At 41.6% G+C, this 16431-nt stretch overlaps 1 protein-coding gene across 1 annotated transcript; it reads left to right on the top strand.

Annotated features, from left to right (window-relative positions):
- Nucleotides 1-7812: 7812 nt before the first annotated feature.
- Nucleotides 7813-12317, top strand: LOC308074996 (serine/threonine-protein kinase PAK 2-like). The gene is made up of 5 exons (XM_080414571.1): nucleotides 7813-7944; nucleotides 8150-8249; nucleotides 8808-9004; nucleotides 10591-10728; nucleotides 11225-12317. Exons 1-5 carry the CDS (start codon nucleotides 7858-7860, stop codon nucleotides 11309-11311), a joined length of 609 nt encoding a protein of 202 aa, XP_080270697.1. The 5' UTR covers nucleotides 7813-7857; the 3' UTR covers nucleotides 11312-12317.
- Nucleotides 12318-16431: the final 4114 nt, after the last annotated feature.

Raw genomic sequence — 16431 nt, 5'->3', positions numbered from 1 at the left:
TGATGATGATTTAAGTTGGTACCTGCAGAAACCCGGACAGTCGCCTAAACTACTGTTTTATCAAATTAGTAAACACATTACTTGAAGGGGCAAATTCATACACGTGATTAATGCTTGATTAATACACATAATACATAATCAATTCATCATTAATTCCTGCTAAGCGTGAAACTTTGCACGCACACACCCTGGAGGCCAAGGAAAATCGGGCTACCAATTTCGTTCAATCAAGAGAGAGAACTCATAGAGGTTACAGAATAAACAAATGAAATCAGAAGTGATGACAGAAAGAAGTTAGCATTTTATGTTATGCATGACAGTTAGGGTAGAGGACAACAAAAGTCATGGAGGGCGGCTGTCGTTGTCCTATAATTATTATGGTTAAACTCAGTGTTGAGTGGATAATTTGGGTACAATTCAACTCCTGCCGCGTTGTGTTGTTCCAACAATGTATGGTTTGCGGCATTGTAAGTCATATTCATATTCCACCGGATACGTCCGAGTTCAGTGATGAGCTGGGGTTGAGAGAGAGGAAAGTGTAACGTTAGTTAGTATATTTGATATATCGTTGCTGTCCTGAAAAGTAACAGTTTTGGAATTTGGACCACTAGGTTTCCACCCAACAGAGACGGTACGGTATATTATACGTGGCAGTCGGTGTACAGCGTTGGGCATTAGAGGCAGTCTATTTTAACTTCACGAAGAGAACTAGGCCCTGTGTTTCACACAACACCTCACATTTCCGCATCCATTTCTGCATCAATGTGAGGTCTGGGGACCTCCAGAGGTCCAAATGGACAGTGAATTATCACTGAGGATATTGCAGTGTACACGGGGGTATCACAGATAATAAATGGTATCCAATCAGAGTGCGTGGCCTCATGCATAGCAAACGTGTTGATATTTGTTTTGAGATTTGAGATGATTTTTATTCTTATTCGTATAAGTTTTTTATACATATTTACATAAATGTAACTGCAAGTTGTGAGTTGTGAGAATCTGGCATGTGTCGAGCAATAGTCCTACCATGCTGCCCATATCCATTGCCACCAGGAGGGTGGTGAAGTTAGTCCGTCGCTTCAGATGGCTGGGAATGTACAGTAAATCAGAAATTAACTTTCTTGACATAAAGTTAGAGGGATGATAATGGCAATGTACACAAATCTATCTATCTATAGACAGATTTATAGATTTATAGATAGATTTTGTTCTTCTTTTTTTCGTGAGATTAACGTTCTTAAAGGGGAAATCCACCCATTTTCAATATTTAACTATGTCATTAATATAGCATAAAGGAGTTGTGTGGAAATAAGAAAAAATTAAAAAAAAAAATAACATTGCAAAAAAAATTAAAATTGCAAAAAAATTAACATTGCAAATTACACTGTGATGAGTCATCACAGTGTAATTTGCAATGTTAATTTTTTTGCAATGTTAAATTTTTTTGCAATGTTAATTTTTTTTTTAATTTTTTCTTATTTCCACACAACTCCTTTATGCTATATTAATGACATAGTTAAATATTGAAAATGGGTGGATTTCCCCTTTAAGGACAGTAAACGCTCCACATTGTTTTTGTCCCAAATGGGCCACCGCAAAATTAGCAAATTTGAACACATATGGACAAACCCGCACCTTGACATGAACATAGAAATTACACTAATTTATCGATAAACCAAATAGTAATGGAAAGATAATCAAACCACTCTCTCTTTTTTCTTCTTAAAATTACTAAATACAATGCACGAGCACTTAGTATCGATAAAATCGATTATTTGCATTGCAAAACGATTCGGTATGATACAAAGTCAAACGATATGATATTTTGTTGTTTGCATATCGACATAGTAGATTGTTGAAAATTAAAAACGATGCATCGATGCAGTTACTGTATCGTTACACCTCTATTTGTAATGAGTTTTTAATGATGTTTGACAGTCTGTGGTCGCTATATAATGACGAGTGTGTACATGTCATAACTATTGGACCCTGATGAAGGCCCCCGCTGGTCACCTGCGTTTTTAACTTTGCCAAGCAAGCCAGGACAAAATAAAGGCTTTTTTAAAAACTCAACTGAACGGAGAGCCTTGGATATTTCTTAAGTGCACCTGTAAGTATCAGGTTGCCAGTGAGGCAGTACTGCAGCTTGAGTAACAAGATCTACTAGGATCGGTACATGGTAGATCAGACCTGGATATGCGATGATCGCTGGAGAGTCCTCCGTGCAGACCGTCTGTGAAGTCCCATCTGTCACGATGTACTCCGGCTTAGGCAGCGAAGTGCTCCAGGGTAATCCTGGCAGCTGGTTGGGGGGCAAATCAAGGACTCGAGGGCCCACAATCGGGTACTCTCCCCAAGCACTGTAGCGGGCAGAGAGAGAGAGTGAGCAGGACAGACAGAGAGATTCACCGACAATAAACAACCAAGGCTACCAGGTCTTCTGTCTGGCGGCGCGCGTGTGTGTTGGATGCAGTATGCACACGCACGCCGACTCCGTTATTCGCGCCTGGAGGTTTGGCAATGGGCGTGTTGTTGCGCTATCCTTAAAATTGCTATCTTGCCCACACACGTACTGTATGAGAAAGCGGGTTGCAACTTCTCAGACCACCCACTGTTTTGCCTGATTCACTGCCTTTTTTGTTTTATGCTTTTGCTTTTCTTTTTTGCTTTATTGTTAAATTAGTTATTTTTCTGTAATTGTATTCTTGCTCTGTAAAGCACTTTGAGCTGCATTTCATGAAAGGTGCTATACAAATAAAGTTTATTATTATTATTATTATTCAAAGACAATGATTTGTGCAGCGCGCAATGCCATTCGCTCCAATTACACCTCTGTTTTATTAATCCATTGCGCAGGAAATAAAGGAGATAAACGGAAAACAAACAATAATATAACATTCTCTATATAAATCAGTAACATTTGGGAAATCTGGGAACCCATTGGCAAAAAAAAGACAAAAACGTTTTGTTTTGTTTCTGCACCTCACAACACTTACTTGAAAGATTTCTGCACAATTGCTAATTTGGAATTATAACAGCAACTGTCGGCATGGTAATCCACGAATTGCATCCACCGACGTTCACGTTCTGGAAATAGCCTGTGGGGAAGGGACCAAAATGAAATTTGATTATTAGAATTCTATTAATAAAGATTATTCCAATATTTGACCACGCCCCCCCTTATTTAAAAGAAAAGTAGAAAGGAAAAAAATAAAATAATTATATTTCTTCGATATTAAATTGTTATCCTAAAAACGATTATTTGAATATTCGATTATTCTGACCCCCGGCAGGAGCTGGATCCATTACGATGTCTGCAGTTGCCTTGAATGCTGGATCCAGCTGAAACAGCGTCCTCGTTCCACCAATTCCATACTCATAATTCTGCGTCTCATTAATGGTTTGCCCGACACTTAAGTCCCTTATTATTAAGGAACGTTTCCTGCGTAACATTTCAGCTCTAAAATACTGCTGCTGCTGCAGCGTGTACATGTTGACAATTCTGCAAATAAGATGAAAGGAGGTAAATTTAGTATTCAGTAAGTATATTATAATATAATTTATATAAGAAAGTTTTCTACAAGATCTGTGAGCTTGTAGATCGGCTATTTTCCAAATGTAGTGCTTTGCACTGTAGTCTAGGACCTGGCTAAGATATGTATGCACTTAAATTAGGAGAGAATATCTCAACTGTTCTTGGCTAATTTGACCCCAGGGAACAACTTAGGAACTGTGACTAGTTCTCTATCCGGGACGAAATACCCGAAAATGACCACGTCCTTTTTAAAATGACCATAAGCCTTGAGGATTTTCAGCATTATGCCTCGGTCTACGCCGACTCACGCCAGGTACATTAACATAGGAATTAGCCTAGATGTAGAGATGCACCGATTGCAAAATCCTTGGCCGATACCGATTACCGTTTTTTTAAAAGTCTGACCTGCCGATACCGGTTTTACCCATACAGATTTTCTATTTTCTAACTAGATTTTTAGTACTTAATTTTGTGTATTTGCCAATACAGAGTACCAATAAGATTAAACCAGGAAAAGAGCACTTATGCCATATTATAATAGTACAATATCCAAAATCACAGACGATATCCAGTCTAATATCATGATATGGCTATAATATTGATGCCCTAACTACAGTGCAACGTCATTACAAAAACAAGAAGAAATTTAAAAATAATACTACTGTAGCCTATATCATTTATTTTTAATTTTTTTATTTGTACCATTGCTGTTATAGAGCTGCATGATTTTGGCAAAACTTATTATGGGTCCATATTGAGATCAGTTATTGAAATTATTATTTATTAAAAATAGTAATCTTTTTTAACTAACAAAATCTTATCTCAATGCAAAATTATTTTCTTATTTGAACTAAAAGCAAAAATAAATAAATAAGGTTTTCCCATTCAGACACATAGCAGGACATGTCTGCATTTAATTATTTTTAAGGTGAGAAATTTACCTTATGTCACTCTAGTCCAGGGGTCTTCAACAGGGGGTCCGGGACCCCTAGGGGGTCCTCAGAGTTACTACAGGGGGGGCCTCCAAATCTTTGTGTGATATGATATTTTTTACATTAACCACTAGCATCCCATTTCTGAGGAGGACTAAAGCCAAAAATAGCAGATCTACAAGCTTGTAGATCTGCTATTTTTGGCAAAGAGGTATATAGGTGTAGAGGGGAAAAAAGAGCAGACCAAGTAGTGGTCCCTGCTTCATCTCTCTCAGCTCCCATATGTCACTGTTTTGGCTTGTTTTAACCTCTGACTAAAAATGTTACACTACTCTGTTGCTCAGTGGACTTTGTTAAACTTTCGGACGAGTCTTAACGAGCTTTAATAGGCTACAGCTGGATATGAGAAGACGTCTGTATAGGCACATGAATTAAACTAGCGGTGTGGATCATGGCTGATATCATGATCATAACGTCTTTTAGCGTTGTTGTTGGAAGCTGTGTACAGCATTAAGGACTTTTCAGATCATGGGGCCTAATAATTTATTTGGAATAAGAGGCAACCCTGCAGGTAGGAGGAATGAGCAGCTACTGTCTGTATGAGAGAAGTGCGCGCACACGCATCGCATGCACACACACACACACACACACACACACACACACACACACACACACACACACACACACACACACACACACACACACACACACACACACACACACACACACACACACACACACACACACGCACGCACACACACACACACAGGGGCGGACCTAAGGATCTGGAGGCCCCAGGCGAACGGTAGTATGAGACCCCCTCCACAGATTATTTTTTAACAGAATAGATGTAATTTCCAGTATTCTGGTGCATTTTGGGAGTTTGATACTTTTATCAGACTTTACTAACATGGGATCCATTAAAAAGCTAAAAGTAGGGCTACAGAAATTTATTTTATTTTTTTCATGAGGCCCCCTAACTCTTGAGGCCCCAGGCGGTCGCCTAACCTTGCCTACAGTTAAGTCCGCCACACACACACACACACACACACACACACACACACACACACACACAAACACCACCCGTCCATGCCAAAGTTGTCTTTTCAACAGCATATGCAAAGACAGTCAAGGGGTGATTTTTCTTTGCAACTGGCTACAATAAAAGGGATGTTTATAGGCTATTTGTTTCTGTAGTCTACAACATCTTTTGCATGGACCGTATGAGAAGCCTGGTGACGCACTTACTGCCTTTAAATTTCCCGTGATTGGCGAACCGACAGTCACTACATTGACTAGGCTATAACTGCGCGCAACATTATGGAATATAATCTATTCTATATTATATAGATATTCAATATGTAGGCCTATCCTACTATCCTTATATTTCAATGGTAATCAGCACCATCTGTGGGCTTCTCTTGCTAATGTTACTGCGCAGTGCCAACTGCCAACGCAGTTTCAAGGCCTTAAGACTCTCGTAGATATGAAGGTAAAAGTCAACATGATTTACTCGATACATCTACAATAGTCTTGATCTAAGGCTACAGATCAACAATAGTGTTGTGATGTATATTTAACGATGTATTTCTTTTCAATACATGCATAGAACGCACTTACCTTAAGAGCTTAAGAGTTCAGTTGAGAGCTTTCCCTCCAACGTGTTGAATGTTGACATCCGGTCAAGGTTAGTCTCGCGTTAGTACTATTGCCTCCCTGCGGAAAATCTAATTTCCACCTGAAATAAATTACAAATGAGATGCGGTGCGGGGGGGCCGCCAGCAGGGGGGGGGCCCGACTAGGCTGATACAAATATTTTTACAGCAAAAAAAAAGAAAAAAGTTGATTTATATTGGTCAAATAGAACCGAATTAGACCCGAATTAGACCCGAAATTTTGTGCATGTTCCCGCGGGGAGGCCCCGCGATTCTGCGTTACGCCACTGGTTTACCAGGCTATGGGTGATGTACACAACCATTGTCTGGCAGGACAGTGAGGCTTATTGGACCTTTACCCTGCCTGACATGGATGCTTTGATGCCAGCAAACACACATAAACTACAGATTTAACCTGGCTGATAGCAACACTGGTAAATAAATGGTTGTACCGATTCTGCAGCTAAGCCTTACCATGATTCCCATGAGCACCTTCAAAGTCCAATTCCAATTCATAACACATGTGTTATCAGTTAGATACTATACCTATGTTGCAATTATTTATTTTGGGACCGCAATGGAATTAAGTCTTTTGACTTTTTGTGCTATTCGGATAACTCTACTGTACTATTCACCTCTGTGAATTGTATCATGAATTTTTCAAATAAATCAAATCAAGAATGAAGTCAACTAATCAGTGCTGAAGTCTTCCCCGTAAAACCCTTTAAGCTTGCGTGGTTGAAGCTCTGAATATGCCCAGAGTAGCTAATCCTGTTTAGGGACTGATGTACATCGGTATCATAATGAAACCTCATTTTGCTCAAGGTCTTAAAGAAAAATACCATGGCTTTTTCTTTTTCTGATTTTTTTTTATATTGATGTTATTTTATCATCAAAATCATAGTTATTTTTGCCAATTATTTGGAGGCCACCGGTGGGCCCCAACCCACAGGTTGAGATCCACGGTTCTCCATGTGTGGTCCAGGGGGAACCCCTGTAGATACGTAACTACCTACTTCCATTCGTGCCATCAATAATGGAAGCAGGAGGAGGTAGCTATTATTATCTGGATCTTGTGATCATGTCTCTATGTCTATGTTTATGTCTTGTGTATGTTTACTGTGTTTTGGAGTTTCTTATTAGTGTCTGCTGTAACATAAAGTGCCCAGATTGGGACATGATAAACTTGACGAAGGCTAGCGGTCGGCTAGGGATCCTGACCATCACCTACTACCTGTGGACCACATTCATAGCTGTCATTGTGGGTATAGTGCTGGTGCTACTCATTCACCCAGGCACGGGAACCGAGAAGGAAGGTCACCATGGAGGATCAGGGCCTGTCATGACCTCTGCCGATGCTCTTTTAGATCTAATCAGGTACAGATTGTGTCTCTCTCTCTCTCTCTCTCTCTCACACGCAGGCACGCAGGCACGCACGCACACACGCACGTACGCACGCACGCACGCACGCACGCACACGCACACGCACACGCACACGCACACACACACACACACACACACACACACACACACACATACACTCCACATGCTCCATCGAACGATTTTCAACACGAGACTCCATAATGCGACAACGTATCAGGCTTAAATGGCCGTCAACTATTGCCTTGCATCGTGTGTGTGTGTGTGTGTGTGTGTGTGTGTGTGTGTGTGTGTGTGTGTGTGTGTGTGTGTGTGTGTGTGTAGTTTCCTGGTAGGAGATGAGCTGTTTGTGGTGATGGAGTATCTGGCTGGCGGTTCGCTAACAGACGTGGTGACAGAGACCTGCATGGACGAGGCTCAGATCGCTGCTGTCTGCAGAGAGGTACGTAGAGACCGGGAGAGGAATGCAGAAAAGAGAGTGGAGGAGCAGGGAGGAGATAAAAGGAAGAGAGAGTTGGGGTATTAGGGAAAGGAATGGAGGAGGGAGGTTGAAGAGGAGGGTGACTTGGTATAGTAGAGGTCATCATAGAGGTCAGACTTCATTGGACAGCACAAACATTTTAGTTTATGTCTCTCTCTCTCTCCAGTGTATCCAGGCTCTTGAGTTCCTCCATGCAAACCAGGTCATCCACAGAGATATTAAGAGCGACAACGTACTGCTGGGAATGGATGGATCAGTCAAACTCAGTAAGGGAACACACACACACACACACACACACACACACACACACACACACACACACACAGACACACACACACACACACACACACACACACACACACACACACACACACACACACACACACACACACACACAGACACACACACACACACACACAAAGTCAAACACACATACAGTCTGTTAGCATTTACTTGAGTTTGACTCGGTTGCACAGATAAATATTGTGAAAATTGGCAATTTGGTACTAAAAGGTCTTAAAAGTCCTTAAATTGTCACTTTAGAAATGTGCAGATACCCTGTATACACTTATACTGTATGTTGATTTGTTTACTGTTGAGTGAGAAAACAATGACAACGACCCACAGGTTGAGAACCACTGTGTTAGCACACAAGACATTCTTCTTTATACAGTGCTTAACTGAAAGTTAAGAAAAGGATATTTATTGCGTTGAACTTCCCATAACAATTCAACTAAAAGGGTACCTCTGTACAACACTGATTAAACTGACCCCCCGCCCCCTCTATCTCTCTCTCTGTCTCTTTTCCTCTCTCTCCCCTCCAGCCGATTTTGGCTTCTGTGCCCAGATTACCCCAGAGCAGAGCAAACGCAGCACCATGGTGGGGACTCCATATTGGATGGCCCCTGAGGTGGTGACCAGGAAGGCCTATGGGCCTAAAGTGGACATCTGGTCCCTGGGCATAATGGCAATAGAGATGGTGGAGGGCGAGCCCCCGTACCTCAACGAGAACCCTCTCAGGGTGAGTGTGTTGGCGGGCACTTAAATACTCTAATTATAATCATACATTTGTTTAATTCTGTAAACAAGGCCGACCGTCTAAAAGCCTGGCCTTTAAACACTGTGATTCTCCTTACACCAAAATGGAAATTGGCCAAAGGGTGGTGCTAGAGGAAAAACCATGGGGTTTTTCAAATAGTTAGGGTTCATCTTCCATGGATCTGAATGTGCTTAGCAAGTTTCATGGCAATGAATCTACCCATTTGATTTTGGGATAACTTGTGCGCAGGTGCAACGTTTGGCCTATGGGTGGTGCTAGATGAAAGGATTTGGGATCACCTAAATCAGTAGGGTGAATCCTTGCTGAACACATTAAGTTTCATGACAATCTGCCCATTAGATTTTGCGATGATATGAGTGCAACTGGATATTTTGGCCTATGGGTGGCACCATGGCAATCCAACCAGTAGTTTTCAAGATAATGGTGAACAGACCGTCTAATCAACCTAGCAATCCTTAGAGTCCCACCGTTACTGGTCCTAAAAATCCTAAATATTATAGACCTTTTATGTAGAAAGTCTGATAGTTTGTCATTTCCCTGGACAGCGGTTATAAACAGGAAGTTCACAATGGTTGGAATGTTCAGGACGGTATTGTTATTGTTTACAGGATGAAGCTGTCTGTAATATATGAGTCCATATTCTAATATTTGAACAGAATTTTCATAAAAATGTACATGAACAGTTCCACTTTTTACAACTGTCTTTGCTTCACTGCTGGAACATAATGCTGTATATTCATACCATCACAGATTTTCAAGATTCAACCTCTTTTGCTGGCTCTCTTCTTAGCAGACAATACATTTAGCGACAACAAGAAATTTGTGACACACAAACGTGTTGTAATTTGTAGGTTTGTGTAAGGTCTAAAACGTTTGAGAAAGAATCATCTACATACAGTACACTCTATCATTGACAAGAGAAGTGGAGAATTGGGCGCTTCTACTGTGACTACTGTATGTATGGATGAATGCAAATTAAAATATTGACAGTACATATATATGTTGTACATTGTCATGTGGAAACCAGGAAATGGAAAAAAGAGCCTGTGTTCCAATGGACGTAATATAGTTAGTTACTATTTTGTCACAAGGCAGCTCTTCTTAACACTTTTCATTGGTTAAATATTTATAAACTCCACAGACTGATTTCACCTCTTAAAATCTCTATACTTAAAAAAACAGAGTTGTAACTGTACTTGGTATGCTCTTGTTTCACTCTACACCAAATCTCACAATCTCAAAAAGCTCATAACGTGTCTGCTATTTTTAGCGAATGTTCCATTCGGAATAGCGATGCTTGGGTTCAAGTGGTTAATCACTTTACATGTTTTATTTTAAATAGCTAAAATAGCAGATCTTCAAGCTCACAAGGCGTTGTGGGCTTGTAGATCTGCTACTTTTACTACTTTACTTTTTTAATATGGAGATACAAGGTTTCTGTATGACTGCAACGATAAAGATAGTTATATCATCGCATCTTACCTTGCTCTGTTTGTCTTACCATTCTGTAAAAATGTGTTGAGTTACCATGTGCTGTTGCCATACAGGCTCTGTATCTGATTGCCACCAATGGGACTCCTGAGCTGCAGAGTCCAGAGAAGCTGTCCCCTGTCTTCAGGTCCTTTCTGTCTCGCTGTCTGGAGATGGACGTGGAGAAACGAGGAAGTGGCAAAGAGCTGCTGCAGGTAAGCAGTGGTGGAAGAAGTTCTCGCATGTTTTACTTAAGTACTCAATACTGCTATGTAGAAATACTCTCTTACAAGTAAAAGTCTGTAATTCAAAATGTTTTTGAGTAAGTACAAAAGTATTGTTATCAAAATGTACTTAAAGTACCAAAAGCAGAAAGTGCTCATTATGCAGAATGTCCCATTCCAAATGTATAAAGATCTTTTGAGAATAGCAGATCTTCAAGCTCACAATGCGTCGCATTGCAATGGCCGATATGTATATAGGGCTGAAGTAGTTAATGTATGTTTTGTAATAATTATCAAAATCTACAAAGTAACTAGTAACTAAAGTTTTCAAATAATTGTAGTGGAGCATGAGCAAGTATGATATTTGCCTCTCGGATGTAGTGGAGTAGAAGTAAAAGTACAGAAAATTGGAAATACGGCTATTTTCCACTGTGTCGTTAACTTCGTTATCTAATGTGAACTTTCTCTTTTCTGCGTGTCCCTGCAGCACCCATTCCTGAAAATGGCCAAGCCTTTGTCCAGCCTCACACCCTTAATCTTGGCAGCCAAGGAGGTAATGAGGAGCAACCGCTAAGCAGCAATGCCAGTGGATACTGTGCTAACTCTCATCCTCTACTGGTCTATTTATGATAATCAGGGCAGGAATCTAACCGTTTTTTTTTTCCTCCAACATTTTTGTTCACCAGCCACTTTGACTATTTTACCGACGAGGAGAACCTTCAAATAAAGATTGCCTCCTGCGTGCCAAAGTGGCTGATGGAGGAGACCTACAGTACTGTAACACCAGCCGGTGTTAATTTTCTACCCCGATGACATCCCTTAACTTAGCAACTTTGAATGGTTCTCATGTCTGATAATTGGTTCGTGTCTCTGATTGCTGATAATTTTGCTAATCATCAAATGACTTTGCACAATCTCCAGGGTTTCTCGACTGATACTAGATTTAGTTTTAGATTTGGTGGCCATGTGCCTTTTTAGCCTGTGTGCCTTTTGTGCCGTGTTCCATAGACTCATGCAGCGAACCCCTCTACTCCACATTTTATCAGCATGTTCTACAATACCGAGGCAGGGATGTGAGGATTATTTTTGTTTTTTCCAGTTTCCCATTCATTTGTTAAGTGTCCCTTCTTCTTACCTGCATATTTGTGTTAGTGATTAACCAAGAGTTGATGCACAAAAACGCACAATTTTTATCTCAAACCAACACAGACTTCATTCATTCCTTCTCTCAAACACACATGAATGGTGTACGGAAACAAATTTGAACACAATGGTTGTTGTCATGTGAGAACTGTCGCTCAGTTGTAGCTGACTGCCATTGTTGGAGAATATGCATTTTTCATATATTGTATTTTGTTATTTCCTCTACATGCCATGCCTTGATGTTGGTTGATATTGTTTTTTAAATTTTTATACAGAACTGGAGGACTTTTTTTTTTGCATTGTTTTGTATGTTATGTACTTTCATTGGCTGATGTCCAGTCTTCATCTGAAAAGTTCTCCAGCTTTTTTTAAAAGTTTTCTATCATTGTGTTATATTTACAACTAATATGAAAAATGGCCATAATATGAACCAGATTCTTTTTACGGGGCCTGTATTCTTCTGTTTCCGCCACTTTTCGCAGTTCTGGGTGAACCGTGCTGTCGCTTTTTACGAAACTCGGCCATATGGTAGATGGTCATGAAAAACTATCAAGAAATAAATCTCACAATCTTTCGTCAAAAGGTGGCGCTATAGCACTCAATTGAAAATGCCAACTTTGAACAGGTACAACTCATGCCCTGTTTGACCTACAGCCATAAAACTTCAATACACACATGCGTCTACTCATGATGAACAACTTTAACCCTCTGACTTTTGACCTCTGACCTTTAGATCTCCCACCATTTTGAATTATATGAAAAGCAGCTAAAATCTATCTCCTCCTGGGATTTTTGAGCAATCTGCACGAAACGTTTTACACATGAACTTTGGACCTATGCCGACAAACCTGTGCAAAAGATTTTCCATAAGTGAAAAAATGAAGCTTTAATGAGCCAATGAATATTGCAGTTTTATGACAATTATTCATCTGCCCCTAACACATACATGCAGACTCACATTTCTTTGAAACTTTGCGTTAATGTTGAGGGTCATTCCAAATATTACTGAAACCAATCTTACTCCAATTGGTCAAAGGGGGGCGCTATAGCGATTTTTTTAAAGTGCAAACTTTAAACAGGCAAAAGTCATGCCTCGTTTGGCCGACAGCCATTAAACCTGCTTACACATGTGCCTTGACTCATGAGGAACACATGTATCACGTTGACCAGTAAGCTCCGCCCTTAGATTGTCCGCAATTTTGAGCAGTTTGAAAAACACTTAAACCCAGGATTTTTCAGCTATTTGCGTGAAACTGTATCATCTGTGTGATCTCCTTTTTCACAGGTTCTTGTCTGTTGCTCCAATGGCTTCTCCCTTAAGTGAGTACCTCATGACTGCAAGGTTGCCAGTTCAAGCCTCACTTGATGCAGACTCATTTAAGTTGAATTGCAAAAAACATGAATGTATCAATGAATACATGTGCAAAGGGTAAAGATAACATGAAATGCTTATTTGAGAGGGTATGTTTTTGCAATGTATGACATACTTCATTCTGAAAATAGCCGATCTACAATCTCACAACTTTTCAGATAGCAACGTGTTTCTGAGCTTGTAGATCGGCTGCTTTCACTGGTTCACTTTTATCTTCAACAGACAACCTCAGCCTGGACAAAGCTATCGCACTATAGGTAATGTTGCAGCCTGTCAATCCGAAGGTTGAGGGTTTGATTCCTGCTAATGGCAATAGGTTGAGACGTCCAATCAATCCATTCTGCTTCCATCTCTCTCTCTCTTCAATCTATTCCGTTTCCATGTCTCTCACTCCGCCCTTAGAATGTCCGCAATTTTAAGCAGTTTGAAAAACACTTAAACCCAGGATTTTTCAGCTATTTGCGTGAAACTGTATCATCTGTCTGATCTCTTTTTTCACAGATTTTATCTGTTGGTCCAATGGCTTCTCCCTTAAGTCAGTGCCACACGACCGCAAGGTTGCCTGTTCAAGCCTCACTTGATGCAGACTCATTTAAGTTGAATTGCAAAAAACATGACTGTATCAATGAATACATGTGCAAACGGTAAAGATAACATGAAATGCTTATTTGAGAGTATGTTTTTTCAATGTATGACGCACTTCATTGTGAAAATAGCCGATCTACAATCTCACAACTTTTCAGATAGCAACGTGTTTCTGAGGTTGTAGATCAGCTACTTTCACCAGTTTCAGCCAGGGGCTTGGTTCATGACAGAAGGCAAAAATGTATGATCTTCAACAGACAACTTCAGCCTGGACGAAGCTGTAGCACTACAGGTCGTGTCTCAGCCTGTGAGTCCGAAGGTCGAGCGTTCGATTCCTGTCAATAGCAATAGGTTGAGGTGTCCATGTGTGAGGTTCTTAACCTGGGATTGCCCCCCTGCGTCCTATGTATGTCCACCTCAGCTGGGTCGAGCTTAAAAGTAATTTCACCTGTTGGAATCATTTGCTTTGTCTCAATTTCAATCTATTCCGTTTCCATGTCTTATTGTGCTATTATTGCACTTTGCTTTTTGTCTGTCTGTCTCTCTGTCTCTGTGTCTCTCACTCTGTGTCTCTGTGTCTCTCTGTCTCTGTCTCTGTGTCTCTCTGTCTCTCTGTCTCTGTGTCTCTCTGTCTCTGTGTCTCTCTGTCTCTCTGTCTCTGTGTCTCTCTGTCTCTGTGTGTCTCTGTGTCTCTCTGTCTTTGTGTCTCTGTGTCTCTGTCTGTCTGTCTGTCTCTCACTCTGTGTCTCACTCTGTCTGTCTGTCTGTCTGTCTGTGTCTCACTCTGTCTGTCTGTCTGTCTGTCTGTCTGTCTGTCTCTCACTCTGTCTGTCTGTCTGTCTGTCTGTCTGTCTGTCTGTCTCTCTGTGTCTCTGTCTGTCTGTCTCTCTGTCTCTCTGTCTGTCTCTCTGTCTCTCTGTCTCTCTGTCTCTGTGTCTCTGTCTGTCTCTCACTATGTGTCTCTGTCTGTCTCTCACTCTGTGTCTCTGTCTGTCTCTCACTCTGTGTCTCTGTCTGTCTCTCACTCTGTGTCTCTGTCTGTCTCTCACTCTGTGTCTCTGTCTGTCTCTCACTCTGTGTCTCTGTCTGTCTGTCTGTCTGTCTCTCACTCTGTGTCTCTGTCTGTCTGTCTGTCTGTCTCTCACTCTGTCTCTGTGTCTCTCTGTCTCTGTGTCTCTCTGTCTCTCTGTCTCTCTGTCTCTCTGTCTCTGTGTCTCTCTGTCTCTGTCTCTCTGTCTCTGTGTCTCTCTGTCTCTCTGTCTCTCTGTCTCTGTGTCTCTGTCTGTCTGTCTGTCTGTCTCTCACTCTGTGTCTCTGTCTGTCTGTCTGTCTCTCACTCTGTGTCTCACTCTGTCTGTCTGTCTGTCTCTCACTCTGTCTGTCTGTCTGTCTGTCTGTCTGTCTGTCTGTCTGTCTGTCTGTCTGTCTCTCACTCTGTGTCTCTGTCTGTCTGTCTCTCTGTCTCTGTCTCTGTGTCTCTGTCTGTCTCTCACTCTGTGTCTCTGTCTGTCTGTCTGTCTCTCACTCTGTCTCTGTGTCTCTCTGTCTCTGTGTCTCTCTGTCTCTCTGTCTCTCTGTCTCTCTGTCTCTCTGTCTCTGTGTCTCTGTGTCTCTCTGTCTCTGTGTCTCTGTGTCTCTGTGTCTCTCTGTGTCTCTGTGTCTCTGTGTCTCTGTGTCTCTCTGTCTCTGTGTCTCTGTGTCTCTGTGTCTCTCTGTCTCTCTGTCTCTGTGTCTCTCTGTCTCTGTGTCTCTCTGTCTCTCTGTCTCTCTGTCTCTGTGTCTCCGTGTCTCTGTCTGTCTCTCACTCTGTGTCTCTGTCTGTCTGTCTGTCTGTCTCTCACTCTGTGTCTCACTCTGTCTGTCTGTCTGTCTGTCTGTCTGTCTGTCTGTCTGTCTCTCACTCTGTCTGTCTGTCTGTCTGTCTGTCTGTCTGTCTCTCACTCTGTCTGTCTGTCTGTCTGTCTCTCACTCTGTCTGTCTGTCTGTCTCTCACTCTGTGTCTCTGTCTGTCTGTCTCTCTGTCTCTGTGTCTCTGTCTGTCTCTCACTCTGTGTCTCTGTCTGTCTGTCTGTCTCTCACTCTGTGTCTCTGTCTGTCTGTCTGTCTGTCTGTCTGTCTGTCTGTCTGTCTGTCTGTCTGTCTGTCTGTCTGTCTGTCTCTCACTCTGTCTCTGTGTCTCTCTGTCTCTCTGTCTCTCTGTCTCTCTGTCTCTGTGTCTCTCTGTCTCTGTGTCTCTGTGTGTCTCTGTGTCTCTCTGTCTCTGTGTCTCTGTGTCTCTCTGTCTCCCTGTCTCTGTGTCTCTGTGTCTCTGTGTCTCTGTGTCTCTCTGTCTCTCTGTCTCTGTGTCTCTGTGTCTCTCTGTCTCTCTGTCTCTGTGTCTCTGTGTCTCTGTCTGTCTCTCACTCTGTGTCTCTGTGTCTCTGTCTGTCTCTCACATGTGTCTCTGTCTGTCTGTCGGTCTCTCACTCTGTGTCTCACTCTGTGTCTCACTCTGTGTCTCTGTGTCTCTGTCTGTCTCTCACTCTGTGTCTCTGCGTCTCTGTCTGTCTCTCACTCTGTGTCTCTGTCTGTCTCTCACTCTGTGTCTCTGTGTC

The sequence above is a fragment of the Gymnoscopelus braueri genome, assembly GCF_963280865.1.
Source record: "Gymnoscopelus braueri genome assembly, chromosome: 19".
NCBI classification, from domain to species: Eukaryota; Metazoa; Chordata; class Actinopteri; order Myctophiformes; family Myctophidae; genus Gymnoscopelus; species Gymnoscopelus braueri.
Note: the sequence above shows the minus strand (reverse complement) of the source record. Positions and strands in the feature narration are given on the sequence as shown.